The following is a 23,996-nucleotide window of genomic DNA, read 5'->3' on the forward strand; positions in this document are numbered from 1 at the left end:
CTAAGCCCCTAACATTGGTTAATAGAGAGGCGGGATATTAGCCCATTTTTTCTTTCTTTTTAAGGTACATTAGTATTAAGTGTAATTTTAATACTAATTGTTTTGTTACAATTTTTTACTAAATTTAAATACATTTTATAGCTGGAAAATTAGTAAATAGTATCCAACCCCTCGTATTTATAGAGATATGCAAATTACATTTGAACACAAAACATATTATAATCTTTGGGTATATCGTTATTTATTCTAGTTCCGTCTTGAATTAAGGTCTCTTCAGACGTTAATATTTCTTACTTCATTTTGTCAGCGATTACAGAAATTTCTACTAATTCAAGATAACGTTCTTACAGTCTGAAGAGATATTTATGATTTATATTGAGGCCCATAAAAAAGGGGGGAATGAAAACAACATTGAATTTTAAATTTATGTAAATGAGAGATGCTTTCTCTTCGATTAGAATGAATCATTAAAGGAAGCCTGGAATAACATAGTAATTGCCTAATTATCTGGCGTAATTAACGCGTGAATTTATAATTACGATTCAAAGTCTATTTTTTAGAAGTAATAAAAATATTAAAAATTAAAACTTCAGTTATAACAAATTAATATACATTATTTCTGTACTTAAAAGCGCGGGTATAATGTAACTTTGTCTAATTATCTCGCTTAATTAAATTACGAATTAGAATTAAAATTAATTATTTGAAATAATCAATAATCTGTACCTTTAATCACGCAGTAGGAGTAATGTAATTTTAATTACCAGGAATAATTCTGTAATTACCTAATAATCTCACTTAATTATGATGTTAATTCGTAATTAAGATTAATTGAAGTAAAGCAAACCTGTGACTTCAATCCATGCAACACTCACAATTTTTGTTTATTTTAAACGAGGAATAACAGTCTAATTAACTCGTTTATTTATTTAATTTCACAATTAGATGTAAATACGATTAATTTAACTAATAGAAATATTAATATCTGTGCCTTCAACAACCACCATTGACGTTAACTTATAACGCCTGTTTTTTATAAAACTGCAAAAGCTAAACTAAATTTTCTTTATTATTTAATATTATTACTAAAAACGAAAGTAAGATATCTTTTAAAACGTAATATCAATGGACTTCTAAGTTCTATAGAGATTCATAGAAATCTTTGGAATAATAAACTCTCCGCAGGACCCGGATCTGACAGATATAAAAAAAACGTAAAAAGCAAAATCTTGCAAAAACTTCTTTTAGAGATTTTCTTTAAATAAAAAGTAAAAATACAGACTTTTTTCATTTTGGTTTTAAAGAAAGCGGGTTCGGTTTTTTCTTTTTTTTTCTTCAAAATTTAAAGACGTACCTTCAAAGTTAAGGCACAGAGTTAGGTTTAGTTTTATTATAAAAACTTGGAAATCACTTGGACTTGATTTAAGGTGCCATAATACGCTGCCATAGAAGGTGGAAGGGGAGGGGGGGACCTTTTGGCATCGAACAATGTTCGCTTTATTACGATTTTTTGGAAGAAAAAATAAGGAGCGGCGAAATTCGCTCCGAAAACCGAAATCGCGTGCCACGCTCGCTAAACGGCTTACTTGAACTTTAAACTACCTACCCCTAAATTTGACCTTTCTCGAGTACGGGGCCCCCTCCTATAAGGATTGGCTGAGCGTAAGATAACATGAAAATTCAAAAGGACTTAAACTTAAATGCATATTCGCTGGGAAATAAGTTAATTTAAAAAAGAAAATTTAATGCAAATTTGTGTGATTATAAAATGTTTTTCTCTGTTGAAAAATAATTAATTCCATGTTAATGTTATGAAGAGAAGCTCATGAACTGGTCTATTTTGCGTAATTACTCGAGCAATAATTGTTGTAACCGCAAGTATCTATTATCAAGAACGGATTCATGCTGATATGAGCATGAATCCGTTCTTGCTATTATCATTGGAAAAGTAAGAAATAGGGCTATGACATACTCAAAGGATGTTAACGTATCTCTTATGGAATCAGCGTTCCCTAATTGCAGAGCATTCTCCCGAAAACGCATTTAAAAAAAATCAAAAATTTGAACAGAAAACCACAAATTTCCATAATATTGAAATTCCTTTTGTCAAATCTCCGCTTGTAAATAAGATGGGTCCTTGCAACACGCAAATCTAATAGACCAAAATGTCCTCTTTAAACTAGTGTTATCGAATTTTCCCTAATGGCAAAGCATTCTCCGGAAAACGCATTTAAAAAAAATCAGAAAATTGAACAGAAAACCACAAATTTCCATAATATTGAAATTCCTTTTGTCAAATCTCCGCTTGTAAATAAGATGGGTCCTTGCAACACGCAAATCTAATAGACCAAAATGTCTTCTTTAAACTAGTGTTATCGAATTTTCCCTAATGGCAAAGCATTCTCCGGAAAACGCATTTAAAAAAAAATCAGAAAATTGAACAGAATACCACAAATTTCCATAATATTGAAATTCCTTTTGTCAAATCTCCGCTTGTAAATAAGATGGGTCCTTGCAACACGCAAATCTAATAGACCAAAATGTCCTCTTTAAACTAGTGTTCTCGGATTTTCCCTAGTGGCAAAGCATTCTCCGGAAAACGCATTTAAAAAAAAATCAGAAAATTGAACAGAATACCACAAATTTCCATAATATTGAAATTCCTTTTGTCAAATCTCCGCTTGTAAATAAGATGGGTCCTTGCAACACGCAAATCTAATAGACCAAAATGTCCTCTTTAGACTAATGTTCTCGGATTTTCCCTAATGGCAAAGCATTCTCCGGAAAACGCATTTAAAAAAAAATCAAAAATTTGAACAGAAAACCACAAATTTCCATAATATTGAAATTCCTTTTGTCAAATCTCCGCTTGTAAATAAGATGGGTCCTTGCAACACGCAAATCTAATAGACCAAAATTTCCTCTTTAAACTAGTGTTCTCGAACTTTCCCTAATTGCAAATCCCCATCCATGGAGTTAAAAGGAGTTCTTACCCCAACAGGGACGTACGCTAAACCAGCTATTGTAATTGTTTACTTCCTAGGCTAATTTAATGGACTTCTGGTGAAATATTTGACCAATACGAATTTTGGCAATAAATTAAGCTACTGTAATTAACTTTTTCAATAATTACCAGAAAAAATCCTAAATTACCCTGGCAAAATTACCGGTAAATATCGATTTAAAACCGATAAGAAAAACCCATTTTTTTTCAGGCGTGTAACATTCTATATTTATTAATAATAATAAGAAACAACGTTACTAAACCAAATACAAAATGGCGTCGTTTAAGGTTATGGGACGAAATGGAGAATCCGATATAAAGTTGGCCCCTAGGGGTAAAGAATTTGAAATAAAATCGAAACTAAAATGATAGCCATGCTATTAAAGTAACATTCCCACGAGGATCATGACAAGAGGACCTCTCTCTATATATCTCTCGCAATCCGGTTTCAAAAACATGTTTAACATCTCCCCCAAATCGTAATTAAATTAAGAAAAAAAAAGAAATAATAAATAAATTGAAGACAAAAGTTAATTCATTAACGACACGCAGTGGTGTCGGACACTTGTTAGAAAAATTCGGTATAAAACCTATATAAGGATTGGATTGTCATTTAACAAAAAATATAAAGGGTGTTTCTGATAGTCCTCTCTTAAATTAAAGTATGTGTTCTTTGGGTCGAAAATTGATTGGCCCCTGAAACATGTTGAATAATGTGCCTTACTTGACCAGTGTAAGCACAGTTCTACCCATTTAATAGTAAATACACTTCTGCTAGATAAAGTTTGAATATCGTCTAGTGTGACGTTGCATGACGTAGTATACGTCCAAGTCCCTATTAAGTTCATCATGGTGTGGTATTTTCATCACATTGATGTCTTTTCAATATTGTATTAAACGTGTTTCAAGGTAAACTAGCCGGGCCCTCGCTTCTCAATTTTTACAATAGGAAATAACAGAAATATATTATTAACTCTTGTTTAATTATTTCGAGCGAGTTTTGAGTACACTCGAGGTCGAATTTTAACTTTTTCCGAGTCTCGATTTCAAAACGGTATTCAAGTTCTTAAGCTAGTCTAGTTTTTCTAATGTTTTTGGGCGAAATGAGCTTTGATGGCAATAACCTAAGACGCGGAGGGCCAAACGTCAAGGCGGGCTCTCTACCAATATAGATGGGCCAACTTTTTTGGCGTCAGAGTTAAAAGACGGTTATGGTTGAGTTACCAAAGTAATATTTAATTATTAAGACATATGGAAGTTACGCCTTAACCCGAACCCCACAACTTTCAACCGTCATAACTTTATTTCAAACATATTTTTTGGGGAAATTCTTTGGAGAATGTGATAGCCCAAATTTTCTTCTATTCAACGACACTAATTACTAAGATGTGCACTAATCAGGGCTCGAGTAATTTCAAATTCAACTAATACAAAACACGTCTAATCTTTGTCTCCACGCGCTAACTTGAACCCCATCTTTCAACCGCCATAACTTTAGTTTATTATTACTTAATGGAAAATTCCTTTAGCAATGCAATAGCCCTAATTGTTCTCTAATACTAATGAGTAAGATCTACACTAATCAGGGCTCGAGTAATTGAAACTTCAGGGAACGCATAACCACCAATTTTTGACCCATCGTGCTACATGAACCCTTATTTGAAAGGTCATAACTTTAGTTTAACGATATAGTTAAAGAAAAATCCCTTGACCAACCAAAATCCCAAATTAACCTCCATCCATCAATAATAATTCCTTGGCAATACATAAATTGGTATTCGAGTAAATAAAACATACATGAGCAAGTAACTATATCAATCTTTGACCAACTCTCGTACTGTCCAGCAGATAACCCTTTACTTTAAACTAACTTTAGTTTAACTACAGTTGGGAGATCCGATAGCACAAACGATACTAAATACTTGCTGGTTTTGTTTGTAAGGAACCGTTTAAATTGGGACCTAACCATCTCACGAAACAACGCTGGATCATAAAACATCTTTGATAGGGATCAGAATTTAGAACTTTTTTGATAATAGGGGAGTGAGTTTGTGGTTTAAGGATAGAAGAACGTAACCAAGATCTCGCGTTACTTGCATGGTGCTTTATAACCGCGTTCCGGGGTTACCAGCGGGGGATTCACCCCTGAACGCACCCTCCCCCCCTTATATAAACGTCTACTCAATCGTATATCAAAATTTAAAATAGCAGACCACTGATTTAGATTTCCTTAGCCATACACCTAACCAGGAAATCAGTATTTCTTTTCGTAGGTAAATGTCATCGGGGGTCAGAGGTCAAATGAAACTATTATTCAATAGATTTAACGAATATATCACTTTCTAAATGTTGACATTCCGTAGAAAATTAATTTCGTTTCGAATATATCATTGAATATAGATTTACGACCGGATCATGAACCTGAAATTTGATTATATCTTTTTAAAAATTCGCATTATATAACGATGAAAAAACGCCGGAAATTGATTAGTGGGATTAAAATACGTATAATTAGTATATTTAAATTAAATTAAAAGGATAATTTCTCAAATAAAATGCATTTAAAGTAATTTAATGTAATAATATTTGGTATATTAATATTATTCTAAATATATTGTTATCAAATGTATTTATATCATTAATTGTTATTAATTGTATTTGTTATTTGCGACTTACGTAGCATTCGGTATTTAGTGTACATTTATCTTTGTATTCTTGTCCACTTATAGCCCTAGCTCGTCAAAATAAACGGTGCAATAAAAACAAATACGCTAATTGGATGTATTTTGATCCACTGAGTCTATCGCTTCACTACTACACTTAATGATTACAATTATAAACTTACGATCCTACTACATCTACTCACGTGTTAAGAAAAAAACCTAACCCTAACTTTCAGAGGTCACATGTATGTTCTAAAAGTTTAAATTACTCGCAAAAATAAAAAAATAAAATATATCGTAACAAACAAAGGGAAGCTATTATTAATCACAAATTCTTAGCCCTTACTCAGGACTCGAAAATTTTAAACCACATTTATAATTTTTCACTTCCAGTTAAAGGTCAAGGGTCACACCCGGCGGTAACGGAAAGAAAATGGCCGGTTATTCGTCTGGAATTTTTGACTTTAAAACAATAGTTTCGTTATATGCAGGTTAAGAAAGAAAAAGGTACATGCATGGCTTTCAGAGCTAACTTCTATGGGAGAGTCCAGACAGAGGGGTGGTTCACTCTTTAATTCAACACGTCGTAGTCTTAAGTTGAAACACTGGTGATCTTACAGTACTAAAATATAATGATATAATAACTAGTAACTACACGGTATGCACGAGCGAGGGGATCATTTGCGTTCAAGTATATCAAGGTTTATCTTCATTAGGGTTGTAATCTATCAAGGTTATTCGAGATAAATTTAAACGTAAATTAGGATCTTTTATTGTTTTCTGTTATATCAAGGTCACTTTCAAGAAATATACTAATTCATTTCAAAATACAATAATAAGCTCATAAGATATGTTCCATAAGTTTGTCACTGGCTATTGAGAGCTTGTAATGAAGCGATATACGTAAATGAAACGTCATAGATTCTCCTAAAGCGACGCCTGGTGGGGCACTGTCAAAGGCTTAGTTAGTACAGAATAAATAGGAAGGTGGAAGGCCTGCAAATTAACCGAGTGTAGTCATGCAATTCTCGCTTGTCGTTCTCGAAATAGCTCTAATCCTCTAGCACTACGAAGTATAGGTATTGTCATACTTATTAATAGAACATATCTTATTATGAACTTATGGTACAATGTGTAAAGGTAGGAGCGAGAGAGGGAAAGTAAATAATGTATTGCCCTAAACTCACTGTGTGTGTTAATTTGGTCGCCAAAAAATAATAGACGATTCTTAATTCATTAAATTAAACTTAAGTTACTTAACCGATGTTAGTCTCTGTTTGAAACGTGTTATTTCTTTTTAATAATAGAGTGGGTGATGAGCCCCTCGTTTGAGACGTCCTTGCGAGAATGAGGAAGAGAGGTTCTCCCCTTAAACAAAAGGTCACGCAAACGAATCCCGAATCGAGATGAAAATTCGAGGGCTATTAGATTAAATTTTTCTTGTAATATGAGAAGATCTGAAAACACGCGGAATGTATAATAATGAACAGGGCTCTTTTTTTTTTGTTATTTATTATTTCGTTCTTTTCTTTTCTTTATTTAAGGTCTAAAGCCAGTGGAGTTCACGAAGTTGTTGAAGTTCAAAGTGAGACCTTTCTCTGAACTTTGTGGTTGTTTGTACTTGGACATTCTTTAGGACTGAATACATCGCAATGTTTGTATTTACGCTATAAAATACGTGGTTATCAAATCATAAATATATGTTATTTTTACAGGATACGCTAATCAACTTTGTTATCAACTGAAACGCATTTCAAAAAACTTTGAGACATTTACCATGACAATGAATTGTCAATAAATACAGTATAATAACGAAATTTGTCGTCAATTAAATGTATGTCTATTATATTTTTAATAACGTCTATTTAACCCAATTTTTTGCAACAACAACAAAAAGAAAGAACTATAATATACATTTTATATTCTAGTATTGTTATCTATAGCTAGATTAAGCGAAAGTTTTAAAAAAATTCATATTAAAGCTAAAAACTTCCTTATATTTAAGGGATTAACGGTATTTTCCTATTAGGGTATTTCGATTGAAATCTAGGGCTCAACTTTAACAACGTATCAATGACTATAATATTCACTTCGTTTAAAGTTAGTCACGAAATTGCGCGTGATAAATTTTAAAATACATCTTCTGGCGCGAGGAATTATGATTATATTTTTTTTTATATAATAGATAGGCCACTTTAAATTAAATCACGCGCCAGCTCGTGAATGCCTTTAAGCGCTTTCTGACACACGGTGTTGGGTAATATTATATAAAGGTTATTTGAAAATATGATCGAAATGGTCCATATTTGAAAAGATGTAAAATTACGATTCCATAACCTTTTTTGTATCATTGTCGAAATTTGAGCATCACGATTCTCACAAATGATTTATTTCATTTTGTTAAAGCATTCTGGGTTTTTACCGGAGTAATAAATACGTATAGAGGTTCAATGCCCATTCGTATATTAGTGATTAAAATTATATTTAAATAGCAATAACCAATCGAAGAAGGTGCAGATATTAAAATAAAAATAATCACATAAAAAAATAAAACCTTGTCAAAATTAAGCTGTTATTCTGTGGAAAAATTCGGGGTCAATGGGGTTAGATAAACAATCTATATTCATTCATTAATTCTAGTTCAATTTCCAAGGTCAAGCCAGTCTTAAAACGACAAATGGTGTGTACAGGTAACACAAAGGGATATAAGAACAGCTAGGCTAACAGGTGGAACCTGGTGAAAGTTATATTTCTAAAATAACGACTATTGTCACATAGATAAGGTGTAGAACATTCCCTAGAGACATATCTCAAAATGGTTAGCTATTATAACGCGTTTCAAATCATGATACAAACACCTAAGTTGGAAGTGACCCGCCCCTCGGATTGGTAAGTAGACTTTAACCTAATTTATCATTAAAGCTCACACCGGGCTCCGTTTCGAATGGGGATTTTGGGAAATATCTATACAGAGGGATGGGATAAACATCTTTTGTTTGATCAGCGTTCTATTAAACGATAGTGAAGGATGAAACGGACGTGACGTCATAATGATGTCTAACTCTAATCCGCCTCCCAAATGATAATACCTACATTCGATGGAATTTATTCCAAATAGAAACACTTTCACGTAAAGATCCCCATAGTTACGTACTCTCCCCTATTCCTAAAGTTGTATAATAGGACTTCCAATTAAAACTGTGTATATCTACGTGAGTCTCAAAGTAAGTACTTAATTTATTTGCTCATTAAGATTATATTTATTAAAAGAATAGTGGGGCAATTATGCTCAAATCAAAAGATCACTTTCACCAATCGAGACCTTGGTTCCGATTACTTATAAGAATACAGAAACGCAAATGTACAAGCACCTTATCCTATCTTAACCTGACCTGACTTAATCTGTCCTTAGAAGTAATCATTAACGGTGTAATGCAACCCCTTATTCAGTTTTAATAATAATTAATTTAATTATAATTTGCACCAAGTAACATCTCAGGTTAAAAATTCTACTGACGACAGTCATATTTTTATTTGAGGAGCTATTCTTCTAAGGTAGCTCTCTTAGATAAGACCTGATGAGGGATTTAATGTGCAAGGATTGTTTTATGATTGGATGCAACTTTTTTTCGTATTGTGTTTGCTGCTTTGAAAAAAAATTCCACTGAACTAAAATTAGGGTCCTTAATGTGTGGTTAAAATTTCAAAGAGTTCCTTGCAATAGTATATTTTATAAAAAAATAAAGTTGTAAGGGTGGTTTTAGTGTTCATAATTTCAATATGTTCATATACAGTCAGTTAATATCAAAAACACTTTACCTATTTCACTTTGAAATTTTAACTGTTCTTTAAGACCGTTTATCAAAATTTTTATTTTATATAATTCATGGGATTAACCTTGATAACAACTCTTTGCGACAATGTATTTATCATAAAATGATTGCGTTGGTAAGGTGTAATCGCGTTTTGGACAACATGTACCCTCATTAAGAGACTGGACCATTTAGAAAGACAACGCCTAAAGCTAGAACTACATATCCTGTCTTTCAATAGCCCGTTTCAATTCTATAGACCTTGGTCAATATTTTTTTGAAGGTCCTTTACAGTTTAGAAAGAACAATTAAACTATAATATAAATTGGACTACGTAGTCCTGATGGACACATACATACGCGGTTTGCAAATTCCAATTTGAAAACAATAAAATCATTTTCAATTTCGAATCGGACCGAGCTAGTTGGACAAAAATTGGTCTTTGCGGTTTTAACGATTCTTAATCTAAATTATCGAAGCATAGGTATAGTGTTTGTATAGCTGTCCTGGTTGCGCACCTATTTTCGAGTTTGTTTTTATCCCAATTATAAAAGAAGTACCGTCATTAACCACTTAAGTACCGTCAATTACCAACACACTTCTAAAGTCAACCTCTCTAATGTCATTTAACTTAACTTCAATCTCCAGGTATGAAACAATTTATTACGCAAACCATTGTCGCGATTTTACTATCCTATCTAAATGGACAAGTACTTGCGGATGGCTTCGTGGAGGTGAAGAAGGAAGAGCTTAAGACGAGTGAAAGCTTTGTGGAAGTTAAGAGTGAAGCTTGGGGTAACCGACCCTCGCAACAAATACGATATACACCTCAAAGACAACCCTCAATTGCTAATAACAATGGGAAAAGATCGGGAGGAAAATGGTGGTGTCCAGATGCGAATGATATTTATCCGTGTACTTGCGACGGACCACAATCCTTCATTCTAATTACTTGCGATCGATTAGCTAACGCTTATAGTTTGTATCAAGCATTTAGGACGCATTACCCCAGTACCGAGATTGGTAAACTCAGCGTAACAAATTCAAGGTTGGTAACTTGTTCATAAGTAACTTGAAAACAATAAGTATGACACGCGCTTCGAGGGTTTCTTGAGTGCGTACCATACTTGATTCTTGTTTACTACACAAATTTGGACTTACCATCAATGTACTTGCAGAATCGAAAGATTAAACGAAGGTGGCTTTGGTAAATTACGAATTGAGTACATCTACTTGAAAAAGAACACATTGAAGTCACTGGAACTTGACGTCCTATTACCATCGAAACAGAGTCTTAAGAGACTCGAAATAATCCACAACGATTTAGACAAATTCCCATTTGCCAACGTGTCTTCGTTTCCGAAACTGGAGTACTTGGACTTGCATTACAATTCGTTGAAAACCATCCCTGACTTCGCGTTCGGACCAAATGACAAACTTCGAGAGATAAACTTGTCGTACAACAAGATATCCTACGTTGGTTCCTTCGCCTTCGAGCGATTGTACGCCTTGGAAAGGCTTAACTTGAGATTTAACAAGTTGGCCGTATTGAACAACGACGCTTTCGCCTTAGCTAGGCCTAATCCAAAGTTACACTTAGATTTATCCAATAATCAAATGGTTCTCGTTTCGGATGGCGCTTTCAGTAATCAGTACCCTCTTCTGTTGAATTTGTCTTCGAACGCTTTGAAGTCTTTCCCTCAAGCGCATTTTAAACCAGTGTTGAACGGCATGGCCTTAGCCGAAAGTGGTTGCGTTGAAACATACGGTGAGTTTCACAAAATGTAGGCCTAATAGAAAGGAGTTAATTATTAAGTAGACATTAATTATCGTTTTAGATAATCGTTTCCGTTGCACATGTTCAAATGTTGGATGGTTGGTACGATTACCGGAAGATTTGAAGACCAGAGTAGTTGGATTTTATTGTACCGATGTTGGAAAAACACTTGAAAATTTGAGACTTTACGACATAAATTGCCCGTATTAATTAGGCCTAACCGACGTTCGCGAGCAAACTGATCATCTGTTGATGACAAAACGCGGCCTTAATGCGCAGTATCATCAATTTTGGTTTACTACGCATCTGTAGATATTAAAGTCTAAAAAGCAACGAACTTTTACGAAAAAAAAATATTTAGTCTATTAATTCCATTATAGACTCGTTTTTAATAGTTTTACACAATTTGAGCATTTTTTTTTTAAGTTTAATAAATTTTCTCCCATTTCAAGACCAGCGCCGCCAAGAAGTAATAAATGTATATTTTAAAGAATATGAAACGATATTAATTAATTGAATAAACAAATTTAAAAAAATAATAAACAGTCCTCCGATATTATGAAGTGTGTTGATTAACATTTTATTTAATTAATTAATTAATTAACAACTTAACCCTTAATTAATATATTTTGTACTCCATTGTGTGGATATTTTTGAGCATTTGCCTTTTTTTGAACGTAATTAGAAGTAATTTTAAACTCGAATTATAACACGCTACAAAACTTAAGTCTTATAATATTTAATAACCTTTAATAAAATATATGTACAAACAATCAAAAAAATAGGTTTAACTAAACCAATGCCCAATTTTTAAATTTGACGTAAAACAAATTTGACTAAAACAAATTTAAACTAAAGCCCCTCACCCATTATTATAGTTGTTGTTTTGATGTCATAAATTGATTGCAAATTAACAGAACTCAATAATTAGTTACAAACGCACGGCAAAAAGGCAAGAAATACCAGATTGATTTTGGGTGGTAATTATTTTATACAAAAATATATCTCTATCACAGTGCAATATATTATGTCCCTCATGACGTCATCGCAAAACTTAGTAGTAATTCTTTTAATGTTACAGCGCTAGTTTGGACTTGGTTTATGTTTCAATGAGTGATCTGGTTCTAAATAGTTCATCAATGATTTCGTCATCCGCCAGAGTGCTAAGGTCACCGAGGTCACGCTCGTTGACCGCGATCTTTCTCAAAACCCTTCGCATTACTTTACCCGATCTCGTTTTGGGTAATCCCGAAGAGTAATGGATAAAATCAGGACTGGCGTACGGTCCAATTTTGGCTCGGACTATTAAAGTTTCATATTTAATTTTAAAACAATCCCACAATTTTGGAAGGTCGTAACCCTAGTTTAACAATGTTTCAAAGAAAATCCCTTCGAAATGTGATAGCCTAAATTGTCCTCTACCTTACGATACTAAATATTGGATCTATCTCAATCAGAATCCGAGACAATAAGCTTTAATTGAAAACCTAAACACTTACCTTTTAATCTTAATTCATTTGAGATTCCATCAGAAGGTTCCCAACCCTTAAACATCAATTAAAAAAAAACTTAAATTAATTTTAAGAATTAGGCAAATTATGGAAGCACTGACCTCTTTGAGGACAACGTAACAATAGAGACACTGTCCCTTGATATTATGAGGATGAGAGACAACGGCGCTCTCCACAACGGCCTTGTGTTCCAGGAGAGCCGATTCAACTTGGGACGTTGACAGCAAATGTCCCGAGACGTTCAACATATCATCAACACGACCGGTCACCCAAAAATAACCATCCTCATCACGGATAGCGCCTTGATTGATTGCAAGACATTAAATAATTAATACTTTACCATTAGAGCATTGAGGTACAATTACCATCTCCAGAGACGTAGTAACCAGGGAACTTTTGAAAATAAGTAGCTTCAAATCGGTCATGGTTACCCCAAAGAGTTCTCATCATTCCAGGCCATGGTCTTTTAAAGGCCTTTAAATTAAGGATAAATTTAATGAAGATTAATTAAGATTAATCTTAATAATTAACTCTTACCAAGTAACCTTCGCCTGGACCGCGAATTTCTTTGCCTTCCTCGTTAATTAAAGTAGGGACAACACCAAACATTGGGAATGTCTATATAAACAACAAAATTACTTTTCAAGTACTTGATAAGTTAACTTCAAGTTTACTTACAGCCGAACCGGGTTTAAGTGGAGTACATCCCGGAATTGGACTCAATACAGCGGCACCCTTTTGAAAATGATTAAGACTTTAATATGGACTTAGTGAATTGCTTAACTAAGTACTTACAGTCTCTGTTTGCCAATAAGTATCAATAATGGGACACCGTCTCTCACCAACCACGTTATAGTACCATTTCCAAGCCGTCGGGTTGATGGGTTCACCAGCGCAACCCAACAGGGTCAAACTACTTCTGTCGTATCTGTGATATGAGTAATTAAAATAGATGAGTTAATTACCTAGTAAGAGTTTTTAAATTCGTTGTAATTACCTCGTCACAAAATCTTCGCCATACTTCATAAGTGCACGAATAGCGGTTGGTGCGGCGTAAAACTTATTGACTTGAAGTTTTTCTACAATGGACCAGTAACGACCAGGGTCCGGATGAACCGGGATACCTTCAAACTTAATAGAGCAATCATAATTATGAGTAAACCCCGGAACGTAATCTTGAGGGACATTTCAGACACTTACAACAACACCAGTAGCTCCGTTGAGAAGTAATCCATAAACGTTATAAGTGTGTCCCGTTACCCAACCGATGTCCGCGGTTCCGAAGAATACTTCTCCTGGTTTGTAGTCAAAAACGTACTTGTAAGTAGTATAGGAGTAGATCATATAACCGCCCGTCGTGTGGACAACTCCCTTGGGAGCTCCAGTTGAACCACTGTAAATTAACAAGCGGAACTCTCAAGTACTTGTAAAATAAGCTAATGATGAATAACAGGATACTAACCTAGTATAAAGCATGAACAGTGGATCCTCAGCGTCCACCCATTCAGGTTCGCAGATGGAACTAGCAACAGACATCTCTTCGTGCCACCAAGTATCTCTCTGGCCATTCCACGGAATCTATTGGTCAAGTTTATACATTGAGTAAAGTTGCATCGTGTTTTTTGATAAGTCCCAAGCTTACCACCGCATCATACGAAGGTCTTTTACCAGGAACAGTAATCAAACCATTTCTCAAGACGGATTTTGATGGTCCAATATGTTGGTAAACTATGGCGCTACAAATATGATGTCCTCTGCCAAGGGAACAGTAAATAAACTTAATTACCATAGTCTCTTCTATGTATTCAAATTTGACCTACTTGGATTTACATTTGTCTAAGGCAGTATCGGACAATTCCTTGATGTTAATTAGTTTCGTTCCTCGCCATACGCCATCTGAAATTAATTACTTTAGTACGGGACTACTTGTGGATTGAAAACGTGAACCAAAAACGTACCGGCTACAACTAATATTTTACATTTGGCATCTAAGATTCGACCAGCCAATGATTCCGCTGAAAATCCAGCGAACTGCAAGAAAAGTAAAGAGACATGGTCAGATACGTCACGAAATCGGACACTATCCTTTCAAGTCCTTAGAGCCAGTTACGGCGAAGTGACCCGTATCTCTTTGTCCCTCGAGTTTGTAACCCCGAGGACTTTGAACCAATAAAGGATATGTATTCTTACCACTATGCAATGTATGGCTCCAATTCTGGCACATGCCAACATGCTGATAACCAATGGTAATATCATAGGCATACATATCGCAACAGTATCACCTTTCTTGATACCTGATAAATAAAATAATTGTAAATAAGAAAAATAAAAGTAACTCAGCTTAAGAATAGTTTTTGAAAACCTTGAAAAATCAAGTTTAATTTCATAATAAAATCTTGGGTCTAACCCAAAGACTAATTTAAATTAATTCATTTAATTACAGAAACAAATTCCTGGCATTGCTTTAATCCCAAAACTTCCCTATAATTTTAAATATTACGCGTCATAATAGTAATAATAATAATATTATTAAGAAATAATTGAAGAAAATTAAATCATAATTAATAATTAAAATAAAAACTGGTTGGAAATTACGTATTGTACCTTTAGATTTAAGAACGTTGGCAAATTTGCAAACTTCCTCCAACAGTTGGTTGTAAGTTATTTGGCTTTCGTCTCCTGGATCATTTCCTTCCCTGTACATTAATTAAACTTAGTACAGAAACAGATAGAACGTAACAAGAGCTTCAATTTAAGACAAATAAGGTCAAAATCGGTAAATAACTAAGAAAGTTATTAAAATTTAAAATTAATCTTGAATAAATTTATTTTTAAACAAATGCGAACGCAACCCGAACAAAAATTCATCTTTAAAAAATTTATTTTTTAAACAAATGCGAACAGAACCCAAATATAATAGGGAATATACCTTTATCATAAGTTTATAAGATATTTTTCATAAGTATGACACTACCTATACTTCGTGATGCTAGAGACTTACAGCTCGAGCCAGTTCGAGAACGACAAGCGAAAATTGATGTGCTACACTCGGTTAATTTTGCAGTCCATCTTCCTATTTAGTCTATATACTAAGCCTTTGACAGCGCCTCACCAGGAGTCACTTTACTAGAGCCTATGACCTTACGTCACTTCATGACAAGCTCCAGTTTGTAACCAGTGACAAACTTATGGAATACATCTTATAAACTTATGTCTTTAATACAAAATAAATGATTTGATTTCATATTCCCTTTATTTAAAGGCCAATGTCCCAGGACGTATGATCACCCCTTTAACAAACTTACACACACGTGACGTAGCAGGTCTAGGTTTGTTAAAGATACGGGGAATTTTTTACCTCGGGGATGGCCATTTACATTTGACAGCTTATACCAAAATAAACCAAACATGGATAACCCTCCCCCCTTACCCTTACCCTTCCAAAACCGGTCTCCGTATGGACAGGAGGTAAGTTTAGCAGGTAGGTAACCGGGTATTTGGCTCGTAGAGAAATTTAAAAGACTACCTTAACCGCGAGTATCTTCACGCTTAAGGACATTGCACTTGGAATTCGAATTCGCAATTACTTTCATAAGTCAATAAGTTTGGTAATGTCGCGTTTAAAGCAAAAGTTCATGTAACATAACATTATATCTCAAACGAACGGCCTTTTTCTAAGTATAAAAGAAAATAATAATAATAATAAATGATTTCTTCTTACAAAATAATTAGTACATTTAATTATTCTTAAAAATAATCAAGGACTACTGCCTCGCGATCCGCCATTGATTTAGTGCCGTCTGCTAAATTGAACCAGTTGGTTGCATTCTCACAGGCTGAGAGAGGTAAGGGTAAGGTTGGTTCGGTGTAACAGACGCCACTAAACCAATTAGTGGCGTCTGCTAAATTGAACCACTTACCCCTACGGGATTGTTTGCATTCTATCACAGGCTGAGAGGGGTAAGAGGTTCTAGATAGCAGACTCCACAAAATCAATGGCGGATGGCGAGGCAGTAGTCCTTGATTATTTTTAAGACTAATTAAATGCACTAATTATTTTGTAATAAGAGATAATTTATTTATATTTTAATATTTAATTCCTTTTATATTTAGAAAAAGGACATTCTTTTAAAGCATAATATTATGTTAATTGACCTTTTCCTTCAACATCTTCAGTCTTTACTTGGTCGGTGTTGACTCATGGGGATGGATGAAGCGTTTTTAATTTTTTTTCCTCGTTTAATATTTTAAATAAATTTTTAGTATTTCTCATGAGAAGGAAAAATAACAGTTTAGTATTACTAAGATTTTAGAGGATTTTTAATGTAATAATAATAATAAAAAAAGAAATTCTGGAAAGTAGTCCTATAGGCCTAATTTTTGTAAGAATTTCCTTGTGGTCTTTTTCGCTATTGCGTTTATCAGGATTTCTTTACTTTTATTTTTAAATCTTTCCGATGTGGTATTATTTAAGCCTCGTAACTTCCTTATAAAATAAATACATTATAAATTAGACAAACATTTTAGAAACGCTTGCAATTTCGTCATACGACTGAAGAAAATCTTATTAAGATTTCATGTTTGAAGATTTCTAGTAATGTAATAGTAGAATATACTTTCAACTTTGGAAAGTCGTAACTTTAGTTTAAAGGCTTAAACTTTAGTTCTATCAACTAAGTACTTGGGGTTAAGCCACTTAGGGATCTAGTAATTAACATTTGTAACTAATTTAGACCTCCAGAGAAAATTAGGCTAATAATTGAACCTAAAATTTTAAACGAAGTAACTCCATAGTTTAAAGGTGCATACAGAGAAATTAATTTAGTATATTATATTATAACCCTATTTTTACTCTTTCAAATTATCCTAAAAACTTGGGGCTACGTCACTTATGGATCTATTAATTAACGTAAATTTGTAACTAATTAGACCCCCATGAATTATGCTACTACCTGAACCCTGAACTTTGGAACGATATAACTATAGCTTAACCAAATTTCCAGGAAAATCCCTTGAAGATGTCATAGTTCTAATGGTTTTCTTTCAAACGATCCTAAATTCTTGGGGCTACACCAATTAGGGTTCGAGTAATTAAAGTTTTTATAACTAATTTAGACTCCCAGAGAAAATCAGTCCACCTGTAACCTCAATTTTGAAATATCGCAACTCTAGTTTAACAAAGATTACATGGAAAATCCCTTGAGTATATCATAGCCCAAATTGTCCTCATACTTTGTCCTTCATTAAAGTACGGTTCGTTCAAACAAAGTTTGTAAATAATTCAAACCTGGGGAAAAAAATATAACCACCTACAATTAACCCCTACGACATAACTCTCGTTTAACAAAGCTTACATGAAAACCCCTTGAGATTGTTATAGCCCTAAATGTCCTCTATTGAAGGATAATAAATAATCAGCCCTAAATCAATCAGGTATTAATTTTCCGTACTATTATTTGATGAATAGAAATAGAAAACCAGACCAGACTTACTGTAAAATTTCAAATACCCTTTACAATAACAACTAACAAACAGTCTAGAAGACACCTACACTCGGTATATGTGTAAATACACCGTGTACTAGCTTTGACGTGACTCGTGTAATTGTTCGCTAGATGACTGGTATAAAATTATAACTTGAATGACATCCATCGCATGGGCGTAGTCAGAGCTTGTACCTTAAAAGTAGAATTTTCCATACGACCCAACAAAAAAAAACATATTTGTTTGTCTGCGATTTTGAGTAATTGAGTCGAAAAAGTTCTATGACATTTTGCCCTAAAGGGCCAACGTTTTCAAATTATGATTTGATTAAGAAATTGAAAGACAATGATTTCTTAATTAAACTTAAGGGGTCATCCCTAAAACACTCTTAAAATCATAACTTGAAAACAGTGTCCCTTGTGGGAAACAAAATGGAGATAGAAGTTACATTTTCGACTCAAAATCGACCAAAAAACATGATCCCCCTTAACTTATGCCAGACTTATCAGAAACACCCTATCCTATATATACATAAGAATTTAATTTCGTTGATTAACTACTTAAATAAATTATGAAGCCCTTGGGCCAATAATACCCCATTGGCAAAAGACTGTCTCCAAATTTTTAAGTATGGCCCTTGGTAATGGCAATCATAAATTAATTCGAAATTGAAAATAACAGTGTTTTAAAACAACCTGATTTAATTTAACTTATTATATTTTTTTCTAATAAGGCGTTCTTTGGATTGTTTCAAAATCTCTGGGGGCATTCGATGAAACAAGCGCTCCAGGAGCAAAGGGATCATCACAAAGATAACCAACTCTACTGTCGTATTCTTTTTTATTTTTTTTTACGGGACAAATACCTTGACGCGTTTTAAATGTTAAAGAACTATTTCACGGTATTGGATTTATCAAGAGGAGAAATCGGCGATCCAAATCCAAGTTGGACCAGTAATATTCATAGTAATTCTCTCAAAACGAAGCCAAGCGAGTCCCTTAGCCCGTGAGATTAGAAAATTTAAAACCTTTTTTAGCAGCTATATTGTTGAAGCTATTAATTTAATCCCAGCTGGCGTAGAAGTAGTGGTAGTAGCTGTTTAGGTTTTGTTAATATATTTTCGGGGTTTATAAAAGTTCTTAAAAGGGATGTAGGGTTATATAGGGGCGTGAAAAGAATTAGTGATTATGCAATGTCACGTGACAGTAAGCTTGGAACGACTTGGCGAATAGATTCTAAGGAAATGTGAAATGCCCATTCCTAATGCACTGAAAATGTTACGAGCTTCAGGCATGCGCAGTAGAGGTCAATTTTATTTAAGATAGATGTGTTTAGTATTATGGACTATCACTGACTCCATCTTGTTTTTAAAGGAAACAAAGAAACATCTAAAATTACGTGAGAACGAACCTTTTTCTTAAGTGGCTTTTAAGGTATAATCTTAGGAAAACATCCGGTTTTCATAGTTAACAAAAAAAAAAAACTTTAAAATAAATATCATTACAGAAGAAAATATTCTTTCTGTGGACAGAAATCGATATAATTTCCATACTTAAAAAGACAATAGTTCTGGTGACTTCAATTTAAATTGTCCTTGATTTTAATTTTTATTACGAAATATTCAAAAATTTAGGGTTTAGCAAAAAAGACGGCTTTATTTATAAATAGTTCCTTATGCAATTAATTATCATCTCCCACGACATTTTTAGTTTACGTAAACTCAATTTATATTTCATTGACGAGAAACGTTTTAATTATCATCCTTAATATTGATTAAAACTAATATATCAGCTATTTTATTTATCAATAATCAGCTAAAATAAATTACATATGGAAAATTATGATATGCAGTGTCGAATCAGTTAAATTGCGTAATTACATTGCGTAATTACATCTGGTAGTCGTATAAATTAATTAGGGTAATTTCGCTAATTAATTTATTTAGGGGAATGTTAAACCATTAAAAATATTATGGAGGGGAATATATATCGGTTTTAGGCTTAGCGTCCCATAGAAAAAGCATGGTGTTTTTGGTATTTTCCTTCCTCTCATAACTTAAGAACTACAGCTAAGATTAGTTTCGGAATACTTTTAAATTGATAAATAACTATTCAACGTGTGCCATTTAAAGTTTCATAAAGAACAATTAACTCTAAGTATTGTAATATAATTAAATTTGAAAGTATGGTGAAAAAATATCTTCGTCAAAGGGTCACTAACTTTACGAACTACAATGTACGGGAAAATCAAAAAGGCATTGGGTTACAGCTATTGAATTAGAATTTGACACGGGAAGTAAAATAAACATAAAATTTCATTTTGCACCGTAATAACTAACCTAATTTATTTGGGTAATTTTGAAAATAGGCCCAGAACCCTCGCGTCTACGGGAGTTGGGAGGGTTTTTTTTCTTCTAAGGATGGTATAAGGAAAAAAGTTGGTTATAATTTGGCGAATGTTTCCGCTTTGGAAGTTAAGAAACTAAAGAATTATAGTGCTTTTAACCTTACATGCTTAAGAATAATTATATAAACTTTATTCTAAGTTATTGCAAATTATTAATTAACAATAGTTGCAAAAATAAACTATTAGAATGGTTAAATAAAGTCATGGGAAGTAAGTGGACTTTTTCACCAATATCTGAACCATATCATCAGTGGCGTCGCTAGGCCTTTTTTGGGGGGGGGGCTATAGCCCCCCCAAATCCCAAACTTAGCCCCCCCAAAATAATCCGTAAACCCTACCAAAAAATTGCTGTTAGCAACCTAAAATTCTGTAGCAATATATAAAAAATTATAATGATAGATTCGTTAAGTTTCATCTCTGCAGAGATGAATTTCACTATCAAACAGTACAATTTTGAAGAAAAAACAGATGGAAGTAAAATGTTTCATGTTCTTTCGAAGGGAGTCCCAATAGTGTGGAGTAAAAGCTAACCAAAACTAAAAGTAAACTAAAGACGAGTGAAAATCCTTCATAATCGGTTCCGTATTTTTTATAAAAGGTAGTATATCTTTAAAATACGAATAATTTCACGTTAACACAAATTTACCGATAGTTTTTAAGGTCTACACATTTAACAATGAACCCATTATGCAATTTTTTTTATTAAGTTCTTATACTGACTAGTTTGCCCAGATTTAGTCCCCCCAAATTTCAAACCCTAGCGACGCTACTGCATATCATGGACTTTTTTAAGTAAACGTGAAGGGGCTAGAGTAACCATCTAGTCTACCATTACTGAAGGGAGTAAGTGTAATGTTTAAAAGTTGTACACGTAACCCGTAATACGTGCACGGGGAATCTGAGAGTGATTAGTCCCTCTGTAAGAGTCAATATTCCATGATTTTTCTTTTTCAAATTTTCCCTGACCTTTTCAGACCAAATTCCCCGACATTTTCCAGGGTATCTTGACACGTAATTAAAATTTATAAGGAAACTTACCAGAAATAGGCGACTCTCTCTCCATTGCCCATTTGAACGTGTCTATCCAAGGCATTGTAAACAATATTGGTCCTGGCACCTTCCAGCCACTTAATCGTGATGGGTCCACGAGCTACGTCAAAATTGTAACTATAAAAGTCACCTTGAGGTGGTGCTTTCCAATATAACCCTTCTGACATTTCGCTCCAAAAGGCTTCGGGATCCTCGATTGACCTCTTGTACATTCTTCTATAGGTTTCCATACTGTTTATATGGGCTACTTGACGTACCTCCGGATTGGGTTCGTAAACACCATTAACTGGACCACGATGGTCTTGATGGTCAGAATTTGACCCTTCGTCACCGATTGCCATATTGATTAGTTAACTTTAACCTGGTTAAACTTTAACTTCAAATTAATTAGTTCGAAGGTATTTGGGGCCTCCGATTTCTCCGTCACCCGAGAGAGATCAGTGAAGTAACTAGTGTCTGTAGAGCCGGGAGTTTTGATGTGATGGTTGGATACTCAGAGGCAGAGATGTTTTTCTTCCTTCAGGGGGGAGGGGGGTATTAAAAAGGGGGTAAGAACAGGTAAATATGATGTTGGGGGGAGGGGATGGATAGCATCCGACGCTGTAAGGTTTGTAATGCATCAGATGAAAATCTAGCGTCTAAGGGTCTCGATCGCATTTATCTTTAATTTATTATTTATTTTCAGAAGATCTCTAAACTTTTCTTGGGTTTGATTTGATTATTTTTCAGAAGTCCTTATGCCTTAGTATCTTTTTATAAAAATGAAATTTTGATACGAGTTTTGACTAGCAGTACTGTAAAATGTTAAACTGAAATTTTAACGTTTATAATTTCGGGAAATCACCTGATGTTTTAGTTATTTGGAATAACCAAAACATTTTACCTGGGTTTAATAAACTCTGTAAACTATAATCAAAGCATATAAGCTTATTTCAAACTGAATGTTGTTTTTCTCTTTTTTTTTCTTTTTTAAATATTAAAAAATCTCGCTCCCTAATGCGAACAATACTTCAAAGGAAAATTAAGATAAAATTTCATATATTAAATCACAACCTCAAATATTAATTATGAAGTTGCAATTAACCTAAAATTCGTATAAACAAATATTTTATATTCGATTAGGTCACTTAATTAAAATATTCGATCAGACCACTTAATTAAAATATTTAGAATTTCCGATTACACCATTTAAATCGATTAGGTCACCTTATTAAAATATTTCAAACAATGACAAACATACTATTAGACCAATTTATTAAAAAAAAATGTTTCAAACATACTATTAGACCAATTTATTGAAGTATTTCAAACATACTATTAGACCAATTTATTAAAAAAAATATTTCAAACATACTATTAGACCAATTTATTAAAAAAAATATTTCAAACATACTATTAGACCAATTTATTAAAAAAATATTTCAAACATACTATTACACCAATTTATTGAAGTATTTCAAACATACTATTAGACCAATTTATTGAAATATTTCAAACATACTATTAGACCAATTTATTGAAATATTTCAAACATACTATTAGACCAATTTATTGAAATATTTCAAACATACTATTAGACCAATTTATTGAAATATTTCAAACATACTATTAGACCAATTTATTGAAATATTTCAAACATACTATTAGACCAATTTATTGAAATATTTCAAACATACTATTAGACCAATTTATTGAAATATTTCAAACATACTATTAGACCAATTTATTGAAATATTTCAAACATACTATTAGACCAATTTATTGAAATATTTCAAACATACTATTAGACCAATTTATTGAAATATTTCAAACATACTATTAGACCAATTTATTGAAATATTTCAAACATACTATTAGACCAATGAATTGAAATATTTCAAACATAGGATTAGACCAATGAATTGAAATATTTCAAACATACTATTAGACCAACGAATTGAAATATTTCAAACATACTATTTGACAAATGAATTAAAATATTTCAAACATACGATTAGACCAATGAATTAAAATATTTCAAACATACGATTAGACCAATGATTTAAAATATTTTAACCATACGATTATACCAATGATTTAAAATATTTAAACATTAGATTAGACCACTTAATCTATTAGGTCACATAATTAAAATATTTTTAACATACGATTAGATCAATGAATTGAAATATTTCAAATATACGACTAGAACGCCAAAATAAAATATTTCACACATTCGATTAGACCACTTAATTAAAATATTTCACACATTCGATTAGACCACTTAATTAAAATATTGAAAAATAATTT

At 33.1% G+C, this 23,996-nt stretch overlaps 3 protein-coding genes across 4 annotated transcripts in view; 1 reads left to right on the forward strand and 2 right to left on the reverse strand.

Moving 5' to 3' along the window:
- sano (CABIT domain-containing protein serrano) overlaps window positions 1-10,795 on the reverse strand; it is a 42,197-nt gene extending 31,402 nt beyond the window's left edge. The window contains exon 1 of the mRNA XM_089839469.1: window positions 10,641-10,795. The gene's annotated coding sequence lies outside the window, so the exon portion shown is untranslated. The remainder of the gene's footprint in view (window positions 1-10,640) is intronic.
- LOC149673756 (uncharacterized) lies at window positions 8,620-11,637 on the forward strand. 2 transcript variants are annotated; one of them, XM_089839483.1, is made up of 4 exons: window positions 8,620-8,891; window positions 10,128-10,527; window positions 10,658-11,247; window positions 11,318-11,637. In XM_089839483.1, the coding sequence occupies exons 2-4, from the start codon at window positions 10,130-10,132 to the stop codon at window positions 11,464-11,466; spliced, it is 1,137 nt and encodes a 378-aa protein (XP_089695609.1). In that variant the 5' UTR covers window positions 8,620-8,891; window positions 10,128-10,129; the 3' UTR covers window positions 11,467-11,637. The 2 variants fall into 2 exon arrangements, with proteins under 2 accessions (XP_089695609.1, XP_089695610.1); XM_089839484.1 differs by lacking the exon at window positions 8,620-8,891 and adding an exon at window positions 9,624-10,056.
- A 342-nt stretch (window positions 11,638-11,979) lies between these two features.
- Window positions 11,980-22,195, reverse strand: AcCoAS (acetyl coenzyme A synthase). Its single transcript, XM_089839476.1, has 16 exons — window positions 21,696-22,195; window positions 15,372-15,463; window positions 14,958-15,061; window positions 14,726-14,798; window positions 14,588-14,663; window positions 14,410-14,521; window positions 14,230-14,345; window positions 13,968-14,160; window positions 13,765-13,898; window positions 13,563-13,695; window positions 13,446-13,502; window positions 13,305-13,385; window positions 13,133-13,241; window positions 12,869-13,068; window positions 12,756-12,801; window positions 11,980-12,558 (listed from the first exon to the last, which is right to left on the reverse strand). Exons 1-16 carry the CDS (start codon window positions 22,046-22,048, stop codon window positions 12,356-12,358), a joined length of 2,082 nt encoding a protein of 693 aa, XP_089695602.1. The 5' UTR covers window positions 22,049-22,195; the 3' UTR covers window positions 11,980-12,355.
- Window positions 22,196-23,996: the final 1,801 nt, after the last annotated feature.

This window comes from Phalangium opilio, unplaced genomic scaffold (assembly GCF_054372755.1).
Source record: "Phalangium opilio isolate 3A_F unplaced genomic scaffold, DU_Popi_V2 ptg000048l_1, whole genome shotgun sequence".
Taxonomy (NCBI): Eukaryota; Metazoa; Arthropoda; class Arachnida; order Opiliones; family Phalangiidae; genus Phalangium; species Phalangium opilio.